At 43.9% G+C, this 25080-nt stretch overlaps 2 protein-coding genes across 5 annotated transcripts in view; both read left to right on the top strand.

Annotated features, from left to right (window-relative positions):
* Window positions 1-13177, top strand: part of cux1a (cut-like homeobox 1a) — a 57285-nt gene extending 44108 nt beyond the window's left edge. For 2 of the 4 annotated variants that reach the window (XM_085796369.1, XM_085796368.1), the window contains exons 15-23: window positions 455-1255; window positions 1991-2074; window positions 2602-2703; window positions 2829-3379; window positions 3504-3645; window positions 4401-4688; window positions 4873-5061; window positions 6516-6780; window positions 7163-13177. In XM_085796369.1, coding sequence (XP_085652495.1) covers window positions 455-1255; window positions 1991-2074; window positions 2602-2703; window positions 2829-3379; window positions 3504-3645; window positions 4401-4688; window positions 4873-5061; window positions 6516-6780; window positions 7163-7670 — 2930 coding nt within the window. In that variant the 3' untranslated portion in view covers window positions 7671-13177. The remainder of the gene's footprint in view (window positions 1-454; window positions 1256-1990; window positions 2075-2601; window positions 2704-2828; window positions 3380-3503; window positions 3646-4400; window positions 4689-4872; window positions 5062-6515; window positions 6781-7162) is intronic. The other 2 variants (XM_085796371.1, XM_085796370.1) reach the window with 1 other exon arrangement.
* Window positions 11501-16211, top strand: cux1b (cut-like homeobox 1b). Its single transcript, XM_085796715.1, has 9 exons — window positions 11501-11525; window positions 13488-13691; window positions 14664-14776; window positions 14917-15033; window positions 15155-15238; window positions 15344-15400; window positions 15788-15868; window positions 15957-16021; window positions 16163-16211. The coding sequence occupies exons 1-9, from the start codon at window positions 11501-11503 to the stop codon at window positions 16209-16211; spliced, it is 795 nt and encodes a 264-aa protein (XP_085652841.1).
* Window positions 16212-25080: the final 8869 nt, after the last annotated feature.

The raw sequence follows: 25080 nt of genomic DNA, 5'->3' as shown, positions 1-25080 counted from the left end.
GTATTTTTAATGAACTAAAGACTATGATTGTGCATCTACGACGGAATAAATCAGTGTTTAGGAACACATCCCAGCAACATGGAAGAGGACTCACAAGGTGTATTGGCTATCTAAGGACATAATTATACTCTGTCCACTTACTTCCACTTTGCCTGCGAGAGAGAGAGAGACTGAGCCATGGGCCAAGCTAACCTGCCTAAGTGGCACAGTGTCGATTGTTTTTGTTTGTCCTTTTTTTTCTTCCAGGCTGTGGCTTACAAGAAAGGTTGAAATCACAAATGCATGGGCACTTTGTCTGGGGGGGTTGGCAAAAAAGGAAAATAAAGTTCACTAATTTGGAAAAGACATGGAATCGGATAACTTTACAACTTTTGTTATTTACTTCTCCCTCTTTTTGGAACCCCTTTTTTGTTGACTCCCCCATAATGCATGGTGTGTTTGACCTTTCTTGTAGGGTCAGCCGGACGAAAAGGGACAGAAGAGTCCACAACCAAGGAGGAGACCATGCCCAGCGATCCCTCTTCCTCGCCCCCTCCTCCCCCTATCTCTCTTCCTTCCTCCTCCCAGCTCCCCTTGTCTCGCACTCATACGGACCCCCTCAACACTGCCACCACCACCAGCAGCGGCGACACACACCCTTTTACTCCTACGGGCATTGGACAGGACTTCTACTCCCCTGTGTTCCCTCTGGTGGGTGGTAAGATGGCTTTGAACTCCCTGATCCAGAGGCAGCTGCTCCAGACCTTCTACTCCAAAGCCTTGCAGGAGTCGTCTGGGATCCCCAGCGGGGCGCTACTGTTCACCCCCTTCACTCCGACGCTCAGCTCCATCCCTACCTCCACCCCCGGCTCCGGCTCCGCTGCCATCCCTCTGGCGGCCAGCAGCCCTCAGCCGCCTCCGGCCAGCCCAGACATGGCTCCCGTCAACGGGAGCAGCACGGCCGGCAGCGCCCCGTCCCCGTCGCCCAGCCACTCCGACGCCACCACGGGGAGCGTTCTGGACGGAGAGGACATGGACACGGCGGAGATCGCCCGGCAGGTGAAAGAGCAGCTGATTAAGCACAATATTGGTCAGCGCGTGTTCGGCCACTATGTGCTGGGACTGTCCCAGGGTTCGGTCAGCGAGATCCTGGCCAGACCGAAGCCGTGGAACAAGCTGACCATCCGGGGGAAGGAGCCCTTCCACAAGATGAGGCAGTTCCTGGCCGACGAGCAGAACATCCTCGCGCTGCGCAGCATCCAGGGACGGCAGAGAGGTGAGTCTGTGTGTCTTTAAAGCGCCTCTGCGTGCGTGTGGGAGCGTGTTTGCGTCTTGCGTTTATGCGTGTGTGTGTGTGTACAGCCCTGCACAGAGCCATTGATTAGCTTGTCAATATGGACTAGCTTTTTATTTTTCTTTCTCTTTCCTAACTCCCATCCTGTGCCACACCTGTGTGTTTTGAGTGAGTTCCTAGTCACGCACCGATCCCAAGAGCCTCTCCTAGCCATTGCGGTCAATACAGAAACCTTTCACACATCAATAATATTGATCGCTGGGAACCTGGAGGAAGGCAGGGGTACTGTTAACTACGGGGAGATTCGATTAGCCGGGCCTGCTTTTGTTAACGCATCAGGACATTTCTGATTGAAGGTGGTCTCAGTGGTACAAATAAATATAGCAATCTACCACCTAGTCCAAGACACAGTCTGTGTTAAAAAATAAAATAAGGCGGCAGTTCATATGCCCCTGTTTAATATGTACTATTGAATAATTTATCCCCCACTAGTCAGTCTTTGTAGGAGTTTAATGTTCCTTTTAGAGACAGAGGTTGTTTTCCAACCATTCCAAAAAATCAATGCATTTAAGGAACTGCAGTTTGCATTGGATGGAAGTATTCACACATTCCATGTATTTGCAGAGCATTACAGGGCACCATATAGTCTAGCTGTAAAAGAAAAAAACAAAACACACAAGTGCTATAACATAGTGTGTGGTATATTGTTTTTAACAGAGGGCTCAGGCCAGCCCCAGCTTAGCCGAGTGTTTCAGGATGCTCCGAAGCGGAGAGCCCTCTCCGATACAGCTTCACACACAGGTCTGTCCCCCTTCACACGCAGAGATTCTAGCACGTTCTGTCTGTGTGGCATGTTTGTGTTGGGGTGCAACGTATCTATGGTGTGTGTGTGCGTGCGTGCGTGCGTGTGTGTTTTTGGCGTTGATTAATTTGCGGGCCAGGCAAACAGATATAAATGTGCCTTGAAGGTAACCGCACAGTTCCAGAGACTTGCGTCAGAGGAAAAGCCAGCATGTGTATTTAGGGATTTTATTGGTAGTTGTTATTCTGTGGGGAGCATTTACAGTAGGAACCCTGTAGCACGTGTGCATGTGTTGAGCTCCGAAGGGACCAGAGAAAATTATGACAATCCCTCCAGTGTAGTCGCCTCGTAGCTCAGCGGTGGGAATGTTGTTCTTTGTGCTGTGCCATGGTGTAATTATTGGATGTCCTTAAGAGCGCCGTCATTGTTCCTCTTACCTGCTCTGTAGTTGGTTATCTCTACTTTTTTATATATATATCTCACAAGATTTTTCATCTCCTCCCGTTCCCTCTTCCTCTCCTTCCAGGTAACATTACCGCCCGCGTCCGCACCCCAGAGGCAGGTTCAGATGAGGCCATCAAGTCCATTCTGGAGCAGGCGAAAAGAGAGCTGCAGGTGCAGAAAGCTGGTGAGTCGTTCTTTTTCTTTTTTTTCCTCATTTCCAGAGCAGTCAAAGCGGCGAGGATGATAGATTGTGGCTCTGTGCGTTTTGTCTGAGTCTCTCATCCCCCTCCCCTCCCCTTCCTTCCGCAGACTTGTCCCACACTCAACCCTCGTATACAGGACTGAAAGGAGGGGGCGGGGGCGGGCTCGGCAGCGGAGGGGGGAGCGGATCGGACGAGGCCATCCGATCCATCCTGGAGCAAGCGCGCAGAGAGATGGAGGCCCAGCAGGCTGCGCTGGAGCCCATCCTCAAGGCCTCGTCTTCCTCCTCCTCGGCGTCGTTATCTCAGAGAGACTTCCTCAACTCTCCGCTCACCGCGCCCCTCCCCCCCTACAACCCCCTGGCGCTCTCCCTCAAGAAGCCCCCCAGCTCCCTCCTGTCCTCGCCCTCGTCCCCGTCTCCGGTGCTGGACTTCAGCACCAGCGTGAAGAGAGAGGGCAGGTCCTCTTCAGGGATCGACATGTCCATGTCGGACGGAGCGCTCAGAGTGGGCCGGGGCTCGGATGGCTCGGCCCGCTCCGGAAGCTCCGGGGTGGGATACTGGAGGGAGCAGTGGTGGAGCAACATGCACACAGACACCCGCAGGAACATAACCAGCCAGACAGGAGAGGAGAACCACCACCAGGAGGACTCCAAAGAGGTGAGGGGGGGGACAAAGGCCTCGTGTGTGCTTTATCTGCTCTTTTCTGTTTTATGAGTGGGGTTTTTTTTTACTCTACAGTGGCGGTTGCATGTCTGAGTCATTCTCCTGCTGTGTGTTTTAGGGAATATTGAGTGACAGTCTGTCTCGACACAAGCCGTGGAACAAGTTGAACCAGAGGAGCAGAGAGCCATACCTCCGCATGCAGCCGTGGCTCAATGGAGACCAGGGGCAAAACACACACATCCAGCAAGCCCAGAACCAAGGTAAACAAATTATACACACACATACACACACAATCACACACAAACACACACACAAACACACACAAACACACCAGCACCGAGTATCTGGATTCGCACAACCAGGCTCCTTGGGCTAGAGCATTACTCTGAAAGCCTGATTAGAGCTAGTGGCTAGTTGTTACTGTCAGTCTGTCACTCACCCCCCTCCTCTTCCTCCTCCTCCTCCTCCTCCTCCCTCTCACTCACCAACCCCCCTCACCCCCCACACCCCCCCCCTCCTCCGTCTCCTCTCCTCTCCTCCCACCATCCCCCCATCCCCAGTGCTGTGGCAGTGTCAGCCAGCAAGCTGCTGGTTTGTCATGTCATAGACAAGTTAGTGTTGCAGCGCCAGATGGCAGCTCCGTGTGTGTGTGTGTGTGTGTGTGCGTGCGAGTGCGTGTCTCTCTTTCTCTCTTTCTCTCTGGGGGTGTAAACAGCAGCTAATGTACACTGACAGCTCCTCATGACTGCTCTCTTCCAGCCTGCTGAGCTGCACAGCAGTACTACACAGACAGAGACAGGGAGATGAAGGAATAGGAGGAGGAAGCCAAAAAAGCTTCAAACTGAAAACTTAAGCACCTTTGCTGTTTGTTTAACAGGAATTAAATTAGTTGATGTAATATGACTGAAGTCCCTCCCAAACCCAGCAGGAAGAGGAGATGAAACTGTTTTCTTACACAGTAACACGTCTCCTAACCTGTGTGATCTTTCTCGCCCTGTCTGTTCTGCTCAAGCAGAGGGTACTCCCAAGACATCAGCGAGCTGCAGTCCCGCTCCCGAGTCGCCCCTCAGCTCGGCTGAGGAGTCTGTCAACGGCCTCGCCGGGGATCCGCTCGCCTCGCAGTCCTCCGGTCTCAAACCTCTGTCTGAGGATCCCTCAGGTGGGGAGTCTCAGCCCGGCACCCCGCTGCCTCTGCCCGGCCACTCGGGTCTCAGCATCCAGGAGATGGTCGCCATGTCTCCTGAGCTCGATACTTATGCCATCACTAAGAAGGTTAAGGAGGTGTTGACTGATAACAACCTTGGTAAGAAGCACAGGGGTCATATTTACTCTTCCCCGCTGCATTTTGTTGCAGTCTGTGCACTTAAATTATAAGATACTTCCCTTCCCCCCCTTGCTTCCTTATTGGTGAATTATTCAGCCATTGAATCAGTTCTGAGAAATGACCAATTCGCCCCCCCCCCCCTCTCCCTCTCTCTCCTAACCAGGCCAACGTCTGTTTGGGGAGACTATCCTGGGTCTGACTCAGGGTTCTGTCTCAGACCTGCTGGCCAGGCCCAAACCCTGGCACAAGCTCAGCCTGAAGGGCAGGGAGCCCTTTGTCCGCATGCAACTCTGGCTCCAGGACCCACACAGTGTGGAGAAACTCATGGACATGAAACGCCTGGAGAAAAAAGGTGTGCAGTAGAGGAAGTTGACACACATCCTAGACAGTGCAGCATGCCATCAGAAATAATGAACACAATCCTGACCACAAAAAAAACAAAACAAAAAAACCCTCATGTTATCTGCTCAGGTATGCATTCAGTTTATAAATGCGTTCATATTAAAAGACAAACAGCAGCCTCTGAATTTTACATGCACATCTGCACTCCCAGTATCCTTTGTGCAGGACAGCAGAGCATGTTGTGCAGATCACAGTCATCTTGGTGTGATGTCAGTACCAATCAGGACGGCAGACATCACATACTGTATTAGATGTGACAGCTAGGGGACCGCCGGGGGCCTGCTTACTCACAGTCATCAGCATTCCTCTTCATCATCGTTATCATCATAATGATCATCAGTGTCTATAAGCTCGTATTTTTACCATTTGTTAACCCACAGCCCGCTCCATCACTCCATCATGCCGCGTTCCCCCTTCTGTGTGCACAAAGCGTTTAAGCATCGGCTCAGCCAAGAGGCCTCACCCTCCCCGCTGCCTCCCAGTGACCCCTCGCTGCCCACTTCAAGCTCCCTCTCTCCGTCGAGACGCGTATTTGAACCTGCCGGTGGGCACGGGCACCCAGGATCACTTCCACCCCTCCTGATATCACAAACTACACACAAGGGCAAAAAACAAAACTGACCTTACACCAGCGTGTTCAGGGTGGGGGGTTGGATGTGAGGGGTTAGTGTCCATTCAGCTTCGTTTTAGGTTATTGACCCCAAAGTAATGCATCCAAATAGCGATGGGGAATAGACCTGGCTGGCAGCAGAGCCCAGAGGAAAGACATGGACCTAGTCTAGAGTAACCATAGTTGACCTCTCACCCTTGTGGTACAAAGCCTGTGAGGCAACACACAACTTTCAGAGTGGTCCTAACCTTGCTCTGAGGGGTTTTTCTCCTGCAACACTAATATATCTTGCAGCGTGTATTGGGGTTGAGAAAATGTCAACCTCATGCAAAGCTGCCATGAGCTGTTCATTTTCAGCTGCTGGTGCCCCGAGTGAACGGTGCTGCTGCTTGTTTGCTGTAAAATGGAAGAGATAATTCCATTGTTAGGATGCCTGAGTTAAGGCGACAGCACCACCTAGTGGCCGCCGATGTTACCAGGGTTATTTTTGTTAAAACGGCGTTAACAATGCACAATAGGTAACACATCGTTTCCGGGTCAGACGCGTTTGTCAAACAGGGAACATCCATTGTGACAGAATCCTGATCAGAAAGACAGTCTGGATAAAACGTCTGAAAGGTTTACTTCTTGCTGTCTGCTGCTTAGCACTGATATAACTACTAAAACTGAAGCCACTAGCTCTACTTAACATAAATATTATTTGCCAAATTTTCTTTGCATATCAACACAGACAAATTTCACATTTTGTTCATTTCATAAAAGCATTTCCAAACTTTCCCCCTCTTGTCTTGCAGCCTACATGAAGAGGCGACTGAGCTCCTTGAGCGATAGCCATTCTGTGGATGGGGCCTTGGTGGGGACAGATTACCTTCAGGGCTCCCAGAGCCCGGGGCAGCAACACCTGAAGAAGCCCAGGGTGGTGTTGGGCCCCGAGGAGAAGGAGGCCCTGAAAAAGGCTTACCAGCAGAAACCTTATCCCTCCCCCAAAACCATTGAGGAGCTGGCCTCCCAGCTTAACCTGAAGACCAGTACTGTCATCAACTGGTTCCATAATTACAGGTACAGCACGTGGGAGAGAGATCCACTTCTATACAGGCAGTTGTACACTTTTGTTACATGTAATTGAGTTTGTCTTAGTGGAATATTTAAATGTTTGCAGACCAGAACATGTTCTGTATTAAAATGAATTCCCTGGAAAGGTTCCTGTATTTCACTCTGCATGACACATCTTGTGTTTTTATGTTGTAGATTATTTTGGACATTGTCTCAGAAATTACCACAATGAGCAGAGGCTGTTATTTCTGCCCTGTTCCATATTAAAGGACATCAGTGCAGATAAACAATAATTTGAGATGATGAGAAGTGGTTCCAAGTATGCTGTGTTTGACAAATATAATTTCATAGTTTGAGCAGTGTGACTAAACCCATGTGTCTCTAATAGGTCACGTATTCGGCGAGAGCTTTTCATAGAGGAGATCCAGGCAGCTGGAGGGGTCGGGCCTGGCAGTGAGGGGGGATCTCCTTCACTCCGTGGGTCCAAATCAGGAGAGGGGGACAGCTGTGACGGGACAGAATCTGAGGGCACAATGGAGACACGCCAGGGACTGGGCCTGGGCCTGGAGGATCACAGAGGAGCGTGCAAAGACCACGACATGGAGGCTGATTCTGAGGCAGGGGGCTCTAATAACTCCCCTGCTCAGATAGACTGCACCACTTCAGGCTTATCCGGGCCGGGCTCCAGCTGTGGACAGGGTGGACTAGGGCTCTTCAGCCTCACAGAGGCGTCCTCCAGTAGCCATGCCTCTAGTACTAACATCCCAGCCTCTGGCCCTGCCAGAAACCCCAGGGACAACAATCTGCGCAAGAAGAAAGCAGCCAATCTCAATAACATCATCCACAGGCTGGAGAAGGCTGCCAGCAAAGAGGATCCCTCAGAGTGGGAGTTCTAGCTCCCCCTGACCATCCTTCATCCCTCTCGTTTCATAACCTCACGACCTCTAACCTTGGACCCCTCCTGCTCTGTTCCAGTCGGAGAGTGGACACAGCCAAAGTCAAGCTCAGCAGCCATTTTTATTACATAGAAGCTTTCCGAAAAGAGGAAAGAAACAAAGAGTGGTTGGCAAAACCCTGAAAAAGAAGATTTACTGAATACCTAGAAGAACAAAATAAGAGAACTTAAGTGTCTCTCCTTTTTTTTTAAATTGAGTTTTGTTTTTGTACTGAGAAAAGCACTTAGCCGTCCTGCTGGCCTCCGGCCCTGCTGTACCTCCCCCTATCACCAGCCACTGGTGCACCAGACTGGTTAGTCCTGAGCTGGGGTCTGACCCGCAGCTGGGGTTGAAACCTGGACTCAGTAACACAGGCAAGGCCTGACACAGCAGCTGTCACAGTGATAGACACTGATAGATGATAGATAGAGACAGGAACTCTCTTACAAGAACTCTCACTTTCTTAAAGGAGATTTTTTCCGCTCTTCTTCTCACCTCCCAAGTGTCCACAAACCTCCCCTCACTCAGTGAGACGCCTCATTTTTCACACTGTAGAGTGACTGTTACAAACCCTTTGCCTTTTTCACTCACTGCGTGTGTGTGCGTGTTTGTATGTTAGGGGTTGTGTCAGTGTGCACCTGTGTGTGTGTTTGTGTGTGTGTGTGTGTGTGGGTGTGTAAGTGTATACACATCGAAAAACGGTGTGCGTGTGTGTGTTTGTATGTTCTCTTCTCAATGGCAGCATGTTTTCTTTTTTATCTCACTCCTACACTCTTAAGAGGGTAGTGGAAGGCCCGCCGGCTGAGCTGCCATGGTTACTGATGTAAGAAAGACGAACTTTGACCTGTTGTGTCCCATAACCTATCCTGCTGACAGCCATGTGATGGCCAGAAGGATCTCTAATTCCTCACAAATACACGCACTCATCTGAAGAGGAAGGAAGGAAGGAACCCTCTTTTTGCCTCCTTAAACCCTTCTTTTAAGGATGAAGGATGATCTCTTTTTTTGATATTGCAATTTGGTTGCCAATAAGAGATTGCACAGTCTATTGACTCTAAAGAGTACAAAATAGGGAATTTTAGGAAGCATTTTAATTAGTACAAAATAAGAACAGAAAATAAGAGAATCACAAGTTACTGTTTTTAAAAGAAAAAAAAACAAATTAGAATGGAATAATGTTGCATTGTTGAAATACGATACGATGAATTTCACGTAGTACTGTAGCTGTCTGACATGGTGATACTATACGTGTCTCTTGTTGTTTTTTAGGTTGTGCACGTCACAGCTTTTGCCCGGCACTGGAGCTGCTGGGTGTGTGTGTGTGTCTGCACCACCGACAATTTTCTCTGTTCACAAACACACATCTTTTTATAGGCCAAATCAGGAAGAGTGTGTGCGCGTGTGTGTCTGTGTGCGTGCGTGTGTGTGTTTGAGTGCGTGCGTGCGTCAACCGTGTGTTTGTTCCGTGCGTCTCGTGTGCATTTGTATTTGCCTGCATGTAAGTCAGGGTCGAGGTCAATTCACTCAGAGTTAAATTTAAAAAAGTAGATTATTATTATTATTAATGAAAATCTTGACTGAAAGAAATGGGTTCTAGCGAATGAATTGCAATGTACAGAGTTTGATTAATCTGTACTTTCCGTTGATCGCCGTCAAAGTGAATTCACCCCAATCCTGGTGTGAGTAGTTACCACTCTCCTCCAGTCTTTCCTGTATCCAGGGATGTAAGTCTTTTGCATTGAATTCTACTGTATACACTACAAATTATAAGGCATATCACCTCCTCCCTGTCCCACACAAGCCCTCAGTGCCTGTCAGCCCACTGCCTCCCCTTTGTGTGTGTGTGTGTGCGTGTGTGTGTGTGTGCGCGCGTTAGCGTGGGTGCATGTACACGCATGCTTGTCAATACATGCGTGTGCACTCGTGTGTGCGATTGAGGAGTGTTCAGTGTTTCCAATGAGTGGGGTCATATTTCGTATCTACTTGCACACACTACTAGTGCACAACTGACACCCTTCTTTAAGCTGTTTGATGCGTTACCATTACATTAATCTTCTCACAAAGTAGTGTAATACTATGATTTACTGTAGCTTGGTTTTATTGCTATTTTGCATTTATAGTTTGGTTTTTATTCTGCTTATTTATAGGTGCTGTATTTTTCATTTAATGTCTTATCATTTGAGTTGTCTATTTTTTAAGGGATTATACTGTTCCTGAGGGCAAGTAACATTTTTATTAGACGTATAGACTGCCGGCAGTATTGGTTAATATTTACAAAGATGTACTAGTTCTCATTTGTTTGTATATTCATGAATCCTAAAGTTTAGTGTCATTTCAATAGCTTTGAAAAAATGTGTTTGCTACAGTTCATGCTCCCGCAAGCATAAAGCTTTTACCACAACAGTTATGCTCTTAAAATTGCTAGCTAGAGAATCAAAGGACATATCAAGATCAGTGAATATATGATAGCATATCTCTTTTCCTGTTTTCTATTCTCCAATAATGTTTTTGTTTTTTTTGTTTTGTTTTGTTTTTTTGGCTGTTTCTTGGGCAAGCCAAACACTAACGCTCGGCAGGGCATGCAGCTTTCTTTTAGATAGAATTCGCCCACTCGTTAATCATGTTAACATAATTAACAGGTCCAAATGTATACACTTTGTCAAATAGGTCAAATGAAATTACCTGAACTTGAGAACACATGTTAACTTGAAAGAGGTCATATCTGCCAAATTGAGATTAGAGTGTGTACCAGCTAGAAGGTGTGCTATGCCAGATTGAACAGAGATAGCCAGCCTATGATTATGCAGAATTTCTATTGCAGTCCGTAACAAAGCACTTATTAGGATCTTTTTTGAAAACTTAACCTAGGACAGGGTCTGTAAACACTACAGCAAAAAGTACAGTCCCGGGAATCCTGGGAAATGTATGCCTTTTTTTAAAAAGTGGTTGTGAACCAAGCACAGACTCCTATCCACACCCTAACACTAAACAATGAAAACATGAGATAGCTGTTACCCCTGTTTTCTACATCATGAACTGCATTCTTCGACAGCAGCCCCTCGTTAGAAACTACACAAGACTGAGTGACAGAGAGACATTGTCCTGTACAGATGTAGATATTATGAGTAAATACCTGTTTGGGTTTCTATCCAAAATCTCCTCAGTCCATCCTCAAGCCTCCCCCTTTTTCCTTGAATCTACATCCAGACGTATTGGCAGCCTGTCAAAAGATACTGATAACCTCATTGCACTGCACTTAGACGCATTAGTTAAAATTGGATTTTCTAATGCATCTAATTATTGTAAAATTCCTCAAACATTGGCCCTTCCTGTGGACGACTGATGTGAAACATCTGTCTTCTGCAGAATACCGAAGGCCTACTGCCTTCTGTCGGACTGCTTGGACTGAACAACCACAGTATGTTTTATGGTGATGAATAGCTACTGTAAAGTATAAGCACTTAACCCATTAGCCATTTTATAGCCAGATCCATCAACTCACCTCAACCATGTGAGATCATCAGATTTGTGCCTTTAACTGCCAAGCAGGGCACCAAACTAGTGATGTCATTAGATGTAGACTTCAGATATCACCCGATTTTGTTCATAATCTGTCCGACGTCTTTGATCCAACTTTATTTCTCATACACTTCGTAGTGGTACTTAAAAGTCAAACTTTGCTCAGCTCTCTGGACAGGGTTGTATATAATTGCTGGAGTGCAGTGAAACGGTAAAAAAAAATAAAAAATAGCGAGAGAGAGAGAGAGAAGACAAACTCGTGCATTCTCATGATGACTGACCTGCAGGCGCGTTTCGGTCCGGGTCTTATTTCAGACAGTTGTTTTCCCACAATGCATTTCTTACGTTGTACATAACATGACTAGCAGCGAAAGGCCAGAGCATTGAATGAAGGAGGAAGCATGCAGAAACAGCGTACACTGTAATAACACTGAATTTATTCATAGGGCATTTTGTATTTTTCTGTTTGTGTCAGGTTTGCTGTGACATTAATAACGGCACTACAGGTATTGATAAATGACGTGTGCCAATTCTAATGGTTATTTGGAAAAGAGACATGTAAATACAGTCGATCAAGTAGCTATTGATTCACTATTGTCACAGTATGCTTTTGTTTTGAAGGCAGGAGGAGAGAAGGGACGATTCAGGACTTTTCCATGATCCACAGATATTTTTCTACAAATTTAAATCAGATGATTCTATACACTGTTGAATAACATTGTAAAGGTGTAACAGATGCTGTATATCATATCATGTTTTCTGAAGTCGTAAAGCTTTACTGTATGATCTGTTGAAGTAGTGGTTATTCATTTGACATATTAGTTGTAATGGAAGCCCGAACAGCAGCACTGGTCACCATATTCAGGAAAAAAAAATGAAAGAAAAGAAAAAAAACCTCAGATGTTTTTTGTAATACTTTTAGAATATATCTTATGAAGTGGGTTTTGTAAGGAAACACTTTCCGAATCAGTGGTGCTGTATGCATAGCACACTCAGTAATACATACACACATAATACAGCACAATACACTCATCCTTTTAACCCCCCTCTCCACTTTACTCACGTGTTTTTTGTTTTTTTGCGCTCACCTCATTGGTTCCAGCGCATTTTTAAGTTGTAAACCATTTTCCTCTTTATCCTCTCAGTTATTTCATGCTCAACTGTACAATTTCAACGCCCAGAGGTCGACTCTGGACCAATAACCATTTCAGTGAACACTCACAAGACTTAAAAGAGGAAGCAAAAAGCCAAATAGTGAAATAGTTATCCACCTCTGTTGAAAGGTTGCTGACAGTTTTCTCTATGTTGCTACCTAGTGTTGTCGCTTCAATTCACCTATAGCTTAAAACCACAGTGTAGTCTTGACAACCAAATGACCTGGGGAGATCTTCAAACCCCCGCCCCCCACCCACCCCATTTCCCTTACCCCACACCCACCCACTTTTGGAAAGCTTTAAGATGCTTGTTGAGGCTTTAGCAAGTTCAGAGTGTTTTTAGATGATTTTTTGTCCAACCTGTCATCAACAATGTGGAAGTAATAATTCTCATAACTTCTCCCACTGCTTATTTTGTGAGTGTGTGTGCGCGTACGTGTGTGTTGTAGTACAAAAGGCTGCATGACTGTAAAGGGATGGTAAAGATGTTTTTTGAAAGTCGTTTCCCTAGCACTTCTGTCACTCCTGAGATGCTTTTTTGTCCTTCGGGGTCTCCCTCCCTTTCGTTTTTCCTCATGTATCATTGTTTCTTTATCTTTCTATTTACTAAACGTATCATGTTGTTTGTTCTCAGCACTGTAAAACAGTCCCTTCTACAACATTGAAAAGCAATATCACTGTATGAAACGTTCACAATGTATTTGTTATGATTGACATTTGATTCATCATCATTATTATTCACATGCACCCTAGGTGTGATAATTGAAGTAAATCTCTTTTATACAAATACTAAAAGTGTGCTGTGGTAGTTTTTTTTTCTTTGCCAAAACTCTTGATGGAAATGTTGAATGTTGAATGTTGTTGAACTGTGGGATAAGTATTCTCAGAGAAACAGAGTCGTAGGATATAAGTAGAGTAGGATTGTGGGACAGAAAAGATCCCACTGGGGTTTTTCACTGATGTGGATATTGGATTACTTCTGCCATTTACAGCTGCTGCAGGTGAGTTATTGTGGGAAATACAAGTAAAATCCAAAGATAAGCAACATGTCCATATGAAAAACGATGTGCAGGTTTTCTTCATGTTTCCTCTCTGCCCTCGACAGGTCGTTACGCAGAGCTGCAGGTGGAGTTCTCCTCTGCGGTGCGGACCAGCGCCGAGCAGAAGGAGCTGATCCTGAAGCTGGAGCACGACCTGAGCACCATCCAGGCCATGTCCTCCCTGCCACGCCCCGACGCAGACGGGTCGGAGGTCACCAACATGGAGAACATCCCAGAGCCCATCAAAGAGGCCACTGCTATGTTTGCTGGTATGTACCTGGACTAAAATAGTCGAAAGTTCAGGAACCTGGAGGCTGTTTTTTTTTCCCGCCGATGCCTCCTCTGTCTGTCTTTTGTTGTGTACGTGCATATTTGTGAAACCAGGTTTCTCAACTGGTTCACATGACCCTTAAAAAAAACAGCTAAACCAAGTTATTTATTTCTATTTTGATAAATATTTTAAATTATTTCCTATAAATGTGTAACATCCATTTTTTCCAATCAAGCCGTGCTCACTTTGCTTGCATGTTGCGACCTAATCAAAAATATATTAAAACCATCACTCTTCGGAAGAAGCTAAATGAGAAAATAGGTTTTTGGGGCCTTTAACAGTAAATGCAGTCATTTTTATAGTCCACTCATAAGCATTATGTTCCTGTGCTACTGAATATAAAACATTATGAAAGAAGGCCGAAAAATAATTTATGTAGTTAGGCTATTTAAATATGCAGGATCAACATCTTGTTTTTGTTTTTTAGTCACATCTTCCATAAAACTTCCTCTGTGTTGAAAGATGAGAATCTACCAACTGCATCAGTACTATTAAACAAACTCTTTGAATCAGACTCTCTTTTTTTTTTTTTAAGTCTTTGTTCTAGTGGAGGTGATAGCGCATGAATGTTGTGTCACTCCTCATGGGCATAAAAGTGAAAATAGTGAAGTCTGACTTGTCGACAGCAGGACTTCTCTAATTGAAATGAGGTAGACCTGCTGAGCGGAGACTCTGCAGGGGGAGTTGTCTGTTTAAATACAACAAACTAACTTGATAAGAGGAATTAAAGTGTTTTTTTTCCTTACATGTGCCAGTCAAGACAGATTCTAGTTTAAACTGCTAATAAAAGTGAGCCATTTTCAAAATATCGCCCAGCATACAACGACTGTCTGTGAGCAAATATGCATATACGTAAACAGAGAAAAGTGAATTATGGCACCAAAGTTGTTTTTATCTGTGTGATCTTCAGGTTCAGGCGTGACCCCCCAACCGGAGCTTCCTCAGGGCCAGATGGACTCTCTGCTCTCCATCATCTCCAGCCAAAGGGAGAGGTTCCGCTCCCGCAACCAAGAGCTGGAAGCTGTGAGTCACGATCTCTCTTTCCCTGTCACGCGCACACACACACACACACACACACACACACTGTATATTCTTATTCCTGTGTCTTTTCTTTTTCTAGGAGAACTAATTTCTCATCCATTTGTTTCCTCTGTCCCCTGCAGGAGAATCGCTCCATGCAGCAGACCATGCAGGCGCTGCAGAACGAACTGGACAGCCTGAGAGCAGACAACATCAAACTCTATGAGAAAATCAAATTCCTGCAGAGCTACCCCAGCAAAGTGTGTCCCCCTCTGTGTGTCTGTGTGTATGTTAGTGTGTGTCTGTCTGCATGACTGTGTTCTCCGTGCGTGACTTTGTGTTGTGGAATCTGAACCCTGTTTTCTCTGCTGCGTCATGTAGGCTGGAGGTAGTGACGACACTGTGATGCGCTACTCCTCCCAGTACGAGGAGAGACTGGATCCGTTCGCTTCCTTCAGCAAGAAGGTGGAGGACACACACCCTGAATACACACACATTATTACATCCTGTGTCATAAGTTTAAAAAAAAAAGATGTGTTTTTGTGGAGGCTAACTCCCCTGTGTTCACAGGAGCGTCAGCGCCGATACCTGAGCCTCAGCCCCTGGGATAAGGCAACTCTGAGCCTGGTAGGCTTCAAATACACACACACACACACACACATATACACACCTCACGAGTTTGGCACTATTGCTCATCTAATCTTTACTTTTTTTTTTTTTTTTGACATTTTTTATTTTTATTTTGTGAGAGCAATTACAATACAGTAGTTACTTTCAGGGAACATACAATGTTACAATTAATGTCTCACAATTAATTTTTTTTATGTGTGTACAAAACAATAAACAAAATACACAAAGGTAAATGAGTTACATCTAAAAACTTTGAACAAACTGGGAAAGATAGACCTACATAAAAAAAGCAAATAAAGAAATGTCTACCAGGCAGTTTTGAAGTATGTATGAGTGATACAGATTAATCCTTAGATCCTAATCTTTACGTCTGTGTGTCTGTAGGGACGTGTGATCCTCTCCAACAAGGTGGCCAGGACTGTTGCTTTCTTCTACACCCTGTTCCTGCACTGCCTGGTCTTCTTGGTACGGCCTCCTGGTATAAATCTCAATAGCTCTACTCGTTCTGCTTAAAAGAAACTGAACTGAACCGTCGTCACCTGTGCTTTTGCAGGTGTTGTACAAGACGGCTTGGAGCGAGAGCATCGGCAGAGACTGCTCAGCTTTCTGCGCTAAAAAGTGAGTGTGAACCTCTGTGTGTTTTTTTACATTTGGCTTTACATCTCCAAACCACATATGAACTGTACATGACCCTTTTTAATCTGTTTAATCCTTACAAATTCCTATCCTGAATATTCTCCGTTTCTCTGTGCCTCCAAGGTATTCTGACCACCTCCACCGTTTCCATGAGAACGACCAAAACCTCTAAGCCGCCCCGCTGTAACATCGTCCCCTCCCTGTGAGACGGAGCCGCTCCCAACATTCAGCAACCTGCATGTCCTGCATATAAAATGTAACCGAAATGTGCTCATGCAAATGAGAGCGTTGCTGTTATTCTTGCAGTAGCTACCATCACCACTAGGGGGCAGTTCAGGGCTGTAAACGGTAAATCAAAGGGTTGATTGAACCCAAAACAGATTCCTTCTCTTCTCTTTTCATTTCCTTTTTCTTTCTTAGATTAACATATTGGTGGAAGCCAATCATAAGTAGCTGTTGTTGTTGGGGCTGTTGTTGCACAGATTTAATGAAGTTATTATTTAGTTCCTCCTATAGCAAAGGGACCACTGATACTCTGGGCTTGGTGGGTGTTTAACTGGAATATAGAATAAATGGGGAATTGAATTAATGAAGAAATAGACCATCAAGACTTTTATTGTCATTGTGTAGCTATAACGAAATCACTGAGACAGATCAACACTCAGCAGTAAAAACTATAGCATCAGAAAACACAGGTCCAAGGTCGATGGTTGATCAAATTAATGGTAATATATTTAACATTATAAGATTATGTTAGGTTGTCAACTTTATAGTGCAGGTTATTGAGAAAGGTGATTATTTGAAGAGGTTTTGGTGGTGGAACAATACATATAGTAGTTTAATAGGATTGTTTTTCATTCCTTTTGGGATAAGTGACTAAAATGATTCATTAATTGATAAATGCAGTTTAAATGACTTTAAATCTTTGTGGATAAATCAACTTGTTACTGGTAACGACTGTTAAAAGACGAATTGCTCCTCAGATGAGGGTCACAGCAGCAATACACCAGTGGTTACTGACTCTATACTAATATTTTCCTCTAAGACAAATTACTGTGCATGTTTACCTGCTTACTCCTTCATTCTGACTGATATTACAGATATATTCCAAATAAAGACTATGCAGTAAAAAGAAATTCCTCAAATCATTTTAATTTAAGAGTGTGTGGAGAGATGTATGATCAGTTTAAGATTTGGGAATGACAGACATTAAACAGAATAGGTTTGCACACTGCAGCAAGGTCATGTCATTCTGAGATGAGACTCTTGATGAATATTCATACATGTGTTTTCTTCTCGCTGTCAAACCATGAATAAAATCATCCTAATGACATGTGTTATCTGTTGCAGCTAAAAATAGTTCCCATTAAATGCAATATTTACTCCAACTTTATTATGTTTTCCAGAAACTAGCTCTCCTCCTTTTAAACATACAGACAGTGTGTAGGTACTTATTCATAACCCATTTAAAGGTTTATGTTGTCTGTCGGTAAGAGTGAGTGTGTCTGGGGCTGAGAGCTCTAGACAGGACGATGAGTCCTCAAGTATTGAGCCAGAGCTGATTCCCTGTTTGTTTTGGGCTTTGCATTGGATTTTTTTTTTTTTTTTTTTACAATAACAGACATTACAACGATCTGTTTTTTTAATTTTTTTTTAACATAAGTCATGATGGAAGAGAGACTAATGTGGGCTGATGGTAAGCACTCCTGGGTCTCTTTAACAGCTGACCCTAAAGGAGGAGGTGGAAGTGACGTAAGAAACACACACACACACACACACACACACGGGGAATGAATGTGCTGATCAGTGATTCGGGCCTGAGCGGCCCCACTGAGAGCTGCCTGCATCTGAGTATGACTGAATTAGACTGCATTATTCATGAAAGGCCTCTTCTTAAAGAGCACCTCGGTTCACAGCCATTAAAGACCAACCAGACAGACAGACACATGTGCGTCCTCCTATCTTAAGCCCCTTTTTGCTTATCAGTCAAAACAGACCCTGAGCTATCTCAGCACAATTACCTCCTTCTGTTCACCCAGAGCAGCATTCAGCTTTAACCTCCACCTTGGATCTCACACACCTTTTTACTTCACCCTCAGCCTCCGTCTCTCTCTCTCTCCGTCATGTCCTTGGCCTCAGCTTCTCCAGCTGCCCGTCAACAGTTCCATAAATATTAACAACCTCCATCTGTGGAATAACAAAGGTCTTAAGTAAGCCTAATGGCCTGATGTTATTTTTTACTGCACTGGACGGGTCATTTCACCAGGATTGATCCTTGGCCCGAGAGCTTTCTCTAATGACAGCACACTGATGGGTCAGCGTTTTATTTTATTTTTTTTGTTCCGTCATGTTTATTTTGAGACAGTTTCTGGGAGCAAAAGTCACCCTGCGGTGAAGGAGACTGGTCGTACGGTGAGTGAAGCGGAGAAAGAGGAAAAGTTATTTCATCTTTCTTTCATAGTCTGAATTTTTCATTTCCATCTTGGGTTCAGTAGAGGGCGGTAAAGTTATGTTTTATTATGAACATGAATTATTTAGCTGATTCCTCTGACTGTCATCTCCCTAGTCTCTGTCTGCTTGCATCACCATATCTGTTTTCCCCGCTGGTTTTTGTTTCTGAACTCAAGTCATCCCATGCATATGCCAGTGTCTTTTTAACATTCATACTGGGGCATCCATGTGAATGTCACGCCATTACAAAGGTATGTTCCTCGGGCAGGAACAAGTTGCTTCAACTTCGGATGCAAAGGTTGTTTTTTCTATAATATTTTGGGCATTTACAACTTTAGACATTTCAACGTTTACACATTTTACATGTTATTATTTAATTGTACACATTTTTCAGGTTATCAAGGTGGATTCCAGTAGATTTTGTGCTCATCTAAAACTAAGTTGATGAAATCAATACAAACAAATGTCTACATCAGCGACTATATATTTGGCTTTGATATTCCATAAACAATATGGGCCTGTGAGTGATATGATCCACTGTGACAGGTGGACAGGTGCTGTTCTGTGAGTAGGAAAAGCCTGAAACCACCTGTTAACTTCAGTTATTGGAAATTCACAGTATGAATGTGCATTTTAAAAAAAGAGCAGACTTCAGTGAGCACCATTATAGTGATAAAAAAAAAAATCTTTTTCATGCTGATAAGTGTAGATAGTTCCAGATCAGTGGTGGTGAGAGAGGACTGATCATTATGAAGTAAGAAGTAAGGTTTTCTATTTTTCTCCTCCCAGACATCGCTCCCATTCAGCAGCTTCCTCCTCATTCATTTCTCTGTGGCTGTGAAAATCTCATTCAGTGCTTTCACTGAACTAACACACCATTCAGGATTTTTCTCCTTTGTGTTGCTAAGTAGCTCAGGCCGTAAACTGGAGGACTGTTGCATGGATACAAAGAGTGCGTGGGAGTCTCTCTCTCTCTCCCTCTGTGTGTGTGTGTGTGTGTTTGTGTTTGGGAGGTGGTGTCATTCATTTTATTTTGGATAAACCATTCACTAACACTTTGGCCTCCCATAATTCCCTGCCCCTCTCTATCTTTCTTCTGGCTCTGCATGCATTTGGTCTATCCCCCCCTCCCCTACCCCACCCCCTTTCATCATCACCCACCCACCCCACCCCACCCCCCCTAGGAGCGTTACTATGGAAACAGTCCTCCTCTGTCAGGTGGCTCCATGCTGAATGCTCCCACTGCGCTCTGATTTGCTCTGACATCGTCTGGCTGAATCACTCGGCCACGTGATCCTGGATCAGCCAGTCCGGATGTGGAGTGTCTCTTATGACCCCTGCGTCCCCTACCTCTCCTAGGTCTCCTGCCCGCTCTGCCTCCCTCTCACCTCATCCGGGGAAGATGATTGGGAGTGACAGCTGGATTCTGATCATCTTTATCGACGGTCATAAAAAAGAAGGAAAAAAAACACAAAATGAACATATTCAAATTGTAAAATTCACAGCCTCAGTTTTAACTGGACTAACTGTGATATTCTCTATGGGCTCCCAGAGACCCCAGACCTTCTTTATCGTCTCAATGAACCATGGTTAAGATTTTTATATGAGCTCAGCTCTTTATATTTTTCCCTTATTCCTTATAAACAACATATAAATTCTGGATCAATAAAACATGCCACATGTTTGTGGCTGGGGTTGACCTTCAGTCTGACTGACAAAGTGAACTGACCCAAAATGGCCATTTATTTGCCTCTAAATAACTTTTTGGTTCATGCATGGTCAATATTATCTCAAACAAGAAATATCCACATGTTTAATGAAATACAATGCTTTAAAAGAGCATCAAAAGAGAGATTACATAGATGGTTAATATTGATGCATAATAATTTACTTTGTGTGATTAATCTATGAAAAATAATCATATTTTATAGGGTCATATATTTTTTTTTAAATCTTCATTAGGAAAGTGGCTTTAAGCTGTTAAATGAATGTCTCTGAAAGGAGTAGTGACACAACATGAGCAGTACTAATACCTGCCTTTCCATCTCTGTCCAGTGTGTTTCCTGATGCACCATGTAAGTTTATTGGCGGAGGCTCTACACCACATGAGTCTGTGACGTGTTTTCTTTCCTGCTGTTGTTTCCTTGTGTTGTTTACAGTGTCACTGATGGTGCAGTTTACTGTGCTATCTTGGGCTGAGCTCCAGAGTCGCACAGATGACATTACTTAACACATCATGCATCATCTCCCGCCTGCTCAGGGGGAGAGACGTAACCTCAGGTACAGGGCGACACGAAAAGCACGCACAGAAACAAAATACTCTTCACCGACGGGTTGTCTGAGGATCAGTGATGCTAATTTCCTGACACCTCTGTGAAAGTTGCAAGTGAAAGTTGGTGTGACTCAGCTGCAGACTGGCACCTCTGATACAGTGTGATGAGATCTGTTAGCAGTCAGTGCCCCAGCATACAGGGAAGAAAAGATTTGTGTTTGTCCAATAGAGAACGTTTTCCAAACCCATATCATTCACATTCGAATAGAGGGAATGTCTAATACCTATTATACATGCAACTGTCCCTTGACCCAGACACTGTAACCACGGCTTGTGTGCAAATTGCTCATTATTTGAATTGGATATTTTATGCACTAAATCAAATTACATATTTGCCCAGGATGAAACATCAAAAACAAACCTTGTTTCAAATCGTAAACGTGGCATGTGCAAAGGTTTGGGAACCATCCAAGGACAATAGTTGGTAACTTATGCACACAACAAATGGTTTTCAATCAAATGACCTTAGATTCACTGCAAACACAAATCTGTTACGACTTGCTTTCTAGGTAAATATTACTGTTTTTAATAACTGTTTGTAACTTGGTAACTTTCTAAAGGCTTTAAAATATCAATAGTTGATAAATCATTTGATAATGCCTTATACATCACATTCAAATCATTGAAGAAGCCCTCCAAGCTGTCAAGTCTGAAGCTGTAAGTGTTGGAGGTGTCTGTTTGTTGGTGTAATAGTCAGCAGGATTACACAGAAAGTATTGAACTGATTGGCACCAAATTTAAGATTAAGATTATACTTTATTATCAGATCACTCTGAAATTTGTCTTGCGTCCCATGATGTCCAAAGTTTCACATAAATAATAACAAAATACAAAAAACATACATTTACAGAAAGCATAAATGTTACCCTCAAAAGTCACATTTAAAGAAAAACACAAACTACCTCCTAACTCCTCACAACATAAATCCAACATTACAAAGTGTCTTTGGTGCAACACCCAGTGCTCATTGGTAAAGAGAAGAACTCGTTAACTTGAAACCTTTTTCCAGGGAACAAGTGGTCAAACAGACCATTAGAGAGGTGAGGTCGCTCTAAGAAAAAGAGGGGGATTTTTTTTTCCAAATATGGCAACCCAAATTTGTTAATGGTTTACTGCCGATATTTAAATATTCAGTAAGTAATTTATTAATCAGTAATAGAATCATGAATTACTGCATTTAAACCCTTTAAATACGTACATGCTTTTGAGCCAGAGAGGTGTCACTCTGGTGATTTAGAATTAACTTCCATACATTGCAAGAGACACAAAAGCAGCAGCAGAGTTTTCCTGATGTGTAGTTGTAGTTGGCATTGTCCCAGTGCCAAAGATGTTTTATCTGTTACCAACTCTAACATTCCTCTCTATCAGTGGGATTAGGCTGCATTCAAGCCCTTTGTAAATAAAACATAGAGTCACTTTGGCTGCTGCTGATGTACAAATGTTCAACCACACTCTTCTGCTGCAAGACAATGTTGCCTACCAAGGTGCTGCGTTGGCCAATCACATACATGAACACATATTTTCCTAGTCCAGTAATCTGTAGCATTTTATGAGAGAGAGAGATCATGTGTCCAAATATAACCAACCATTGTGCAGTTTTTCCATGTTTAATAAGCGTTTACATTCACTGTCACATCGACTGGATGGTTATGTCACTGACCCATCAGTATCTTCAAGAACGCGCCCCCACAGTGAAGAGTTTTGGTTTGACTCCACATTTTCTTGTCATGCACCTCCTCTCAGGTAAATGTCACTTTGTTCCCGTTTCTGCATCATTTCACCTTCAGTTTCTTCATTTCTAGTATTTCTCTTCCCTCTCAGGCCGAGTTCATGATGCTCTCTGTGGATCATCATCATTCTGTCCACCAGGAATTCATGTCTGCTGACTGCACCTTTACACATCTCCACTAACACAGCCATGGTACAGCGTCCAAGAGCATCTCCAAAGGTTAGATGAGTTGTCTGTGCGCTTCAGTTGTGTGTTTTCCTGGTCTGGAGACAGTGAGGGCCAGTTTCTTATTAAAGCCTGCTTACACATTGATCCTCAAACAGCCCCAGGAGGCCAATCTCCACTCCAACCACTTTAGATGCTTTCACAGGAAATCAACTCAAAACCATCTCTCTCTCTCTTTTTTTTTTTTTTTCCTTTTGTGTTTCCGCTCCCCCCACCTGCTCCTGCCCCCCACCCCCCCTGAAGTCTAAATTTAGTATATAGTTGAACTCCTGATCGATGGCGCCCTCTGAGGAGGCTGTGTTGTTTGTGTGTGTAGTCTTACGTTGTGAGTTCCTATTCTGCCATTGAATTGCACTGTACTGTATGTCTGTGCAGAGGGAGACATGAAAAAGATTGTGTGAGGAGGGGCTGAAAACGATGACCTTTAGTGGAGAGATGGGAGGAATTAAAAAAGAACAATGTGATGTGAGGTTGATGGTTGAACAGAGACATCGAAAGGGACTAAAAAAAAAACAGAGGTGATGTGGGACAGACAGTGACTGGTCTGTGGATGAGCAGAAGGTTTGAAGTGGCCCCTGCCCCTTCGAGGCTCCTGTCAATTCATCCTTCCGGCAGGAAGCGTTTGAGGATCAATAATAGGCGAGGGTCTCCAGAGAGAGAGAGAGAGCCTTTTCCCAGCGCAGGTCTCTTCCAGTTTTTTGGCTCCTCGCTCTATTCTGGGCTTTGAATTGAGAATAATGAGCTTGGATGTTTCTATCGTTATCATCACAGTCATCACTGATAATAAAAGAAACAAAAGTGACTCCTTCTCAAACCCCTTTGACCATATCCAAATGGAAATAATTTAATCTGTGTATTTCTTGCTGTGTGTCAGTTAAAGTCAATGAAAACTGGTGTAAAGAGAGTGAAAATAAGAGAACCACCACTGAGTCACTGATAACTTTAGTCTGATCATTACTGCTAGACTGAACATGGTTTTGTTCCATTATGGGTCACATAAGTCACAGGAAGACAGTCAGACGATCCTCAGAGCAGCTTTGAGCTCTTTTTTTAATCAATGTCTTTCACATTAAAAGCCTAAAAGGAGCAGGAGTTGTTGGATTCAGAATCAGCTTTAATGGCTTTAAGTCCAAAGGTTTGAAGTGGCTGAGAGGTTATAGCACCAGGAAAACATCCAAGTCAGTCAAGTTATTGTTAATAAGTAAATATTTCACCACCACACTATGTGTTTCACTCTATTTCAGACAGTTACACAAACAAATCTTCAGATGTGTCGTCACCACATTTATCAGACAGGAGAGATGATCTGTTTTTGTGTAATTGTTTATCTACTTCTAATGATTACATGGAGTGTTTAGAGCTGCTTAGAAGGGAGTTCGGAAAAACAAGATCACAGTGTGACGGCTCAGGCCAGAAGCAGGCGGAGCGGCGCTGCTGGTTTAAGAGGAAACACTCAGCTGAGACACTGACCTTCCACTAGCGCAGCTCGTCCTCTCCCACCACCACCTGCCTGCAGCCTGACCAGGTTATTATTTTAGCCCTTAACCCCACCAGGAAGCCGCAGAGTCAATCCTCTCAGAGGGGATTATAGTGAAGGTGTGCTACGCTAGAGCCTCTCACTGAGTGGTAAACATCAGTGAGCCACGTGAAAAGTCTCATTTGGCCAAACAACATGTATTAAATGGAGCCTGAGCCTGAGCTCTCACACAAGGGATATTGTTATTGGCTAGATATCAAAACAGAGTGTCCTTAGTGAGGTAATTTGAAGAAAAAAAAAAGAAGTCATTCTAGAAATATTAAAACACAATTTTAGGAGGAGAAATTAATGACCTTAACAATAACTATCATCATCAAAACCACTGCCACCATCAGCAAATTCACAAAATAGGATGATAATCAAATATGACTCTTTCTAACAAGTGACTCTAATAATGTCACACCAGAATTTATTAATGCAAACCTGGCAACTTATTGTTAAATGCAACTACAAACAGGTGCCTTTTTACCATCATGTTAACATTTCTCATATTGTTTTTTCTATATTTGTGCTTTGTTAAGTCCATGTCTAAGGTCTATATATAATCAGACAGCAGCCCACTTAAATGTGTTATGGGAAATTGATAAGTCTGTATTACAAGAGTTAATAAGCCTTTTACAACCACATGTTGTCCTGCAGCACAGAGGATAAGTGACAAACAGTCAGTCCAGTGGAGAGGAAGTCTCATTATTGAATGTAAGACTTAGAGAGACAAGCAGAATGTCTGGACTCCTCACAACATGGCAACCCAAATGTTGTTCTTGTTA

This window comes from Trachurus japonicus, chromosome 13 (genome assembly GCF_045865225.1).
Source record: "Trachurus japonicus isolate A0001 chromosome 13, Traja_1.0".
Taxonomy (NCBI): domain Eukaryota; kingdom Metazoa; phylum Chordata; class Actinopteri; order Carangiformes; family Carangidae; genus Trachurus; species Trachurus japonicus.
This window is presented reverse-complemented; position numbering and strand designations above follow the sequence as displayed.

Excerpts from the sequence above, each read along its gene's own strand:
- cux1b (XM_085796715.1), top strand. The coding sequence starts at position 11,501 with ATGACTGACCTGCAGGCGCGTTTCG. Across the intron at positions 15,034-15,154 it reads TGCAGAGCTACCCCAGCAAA|GCTGGAGGTAGTGACGACAC; the intron begins GTGTGTCCCCCT and ends TGCGTCATGTAG. Across the intron at positions 15,869-15,956 it reads TGCACTGCCTGGTCTTCTTG|GTGTTGTACAAGACGGCTTG; the intron begins GTACGGCCTCCT and ends GTGCTTTTGCAG.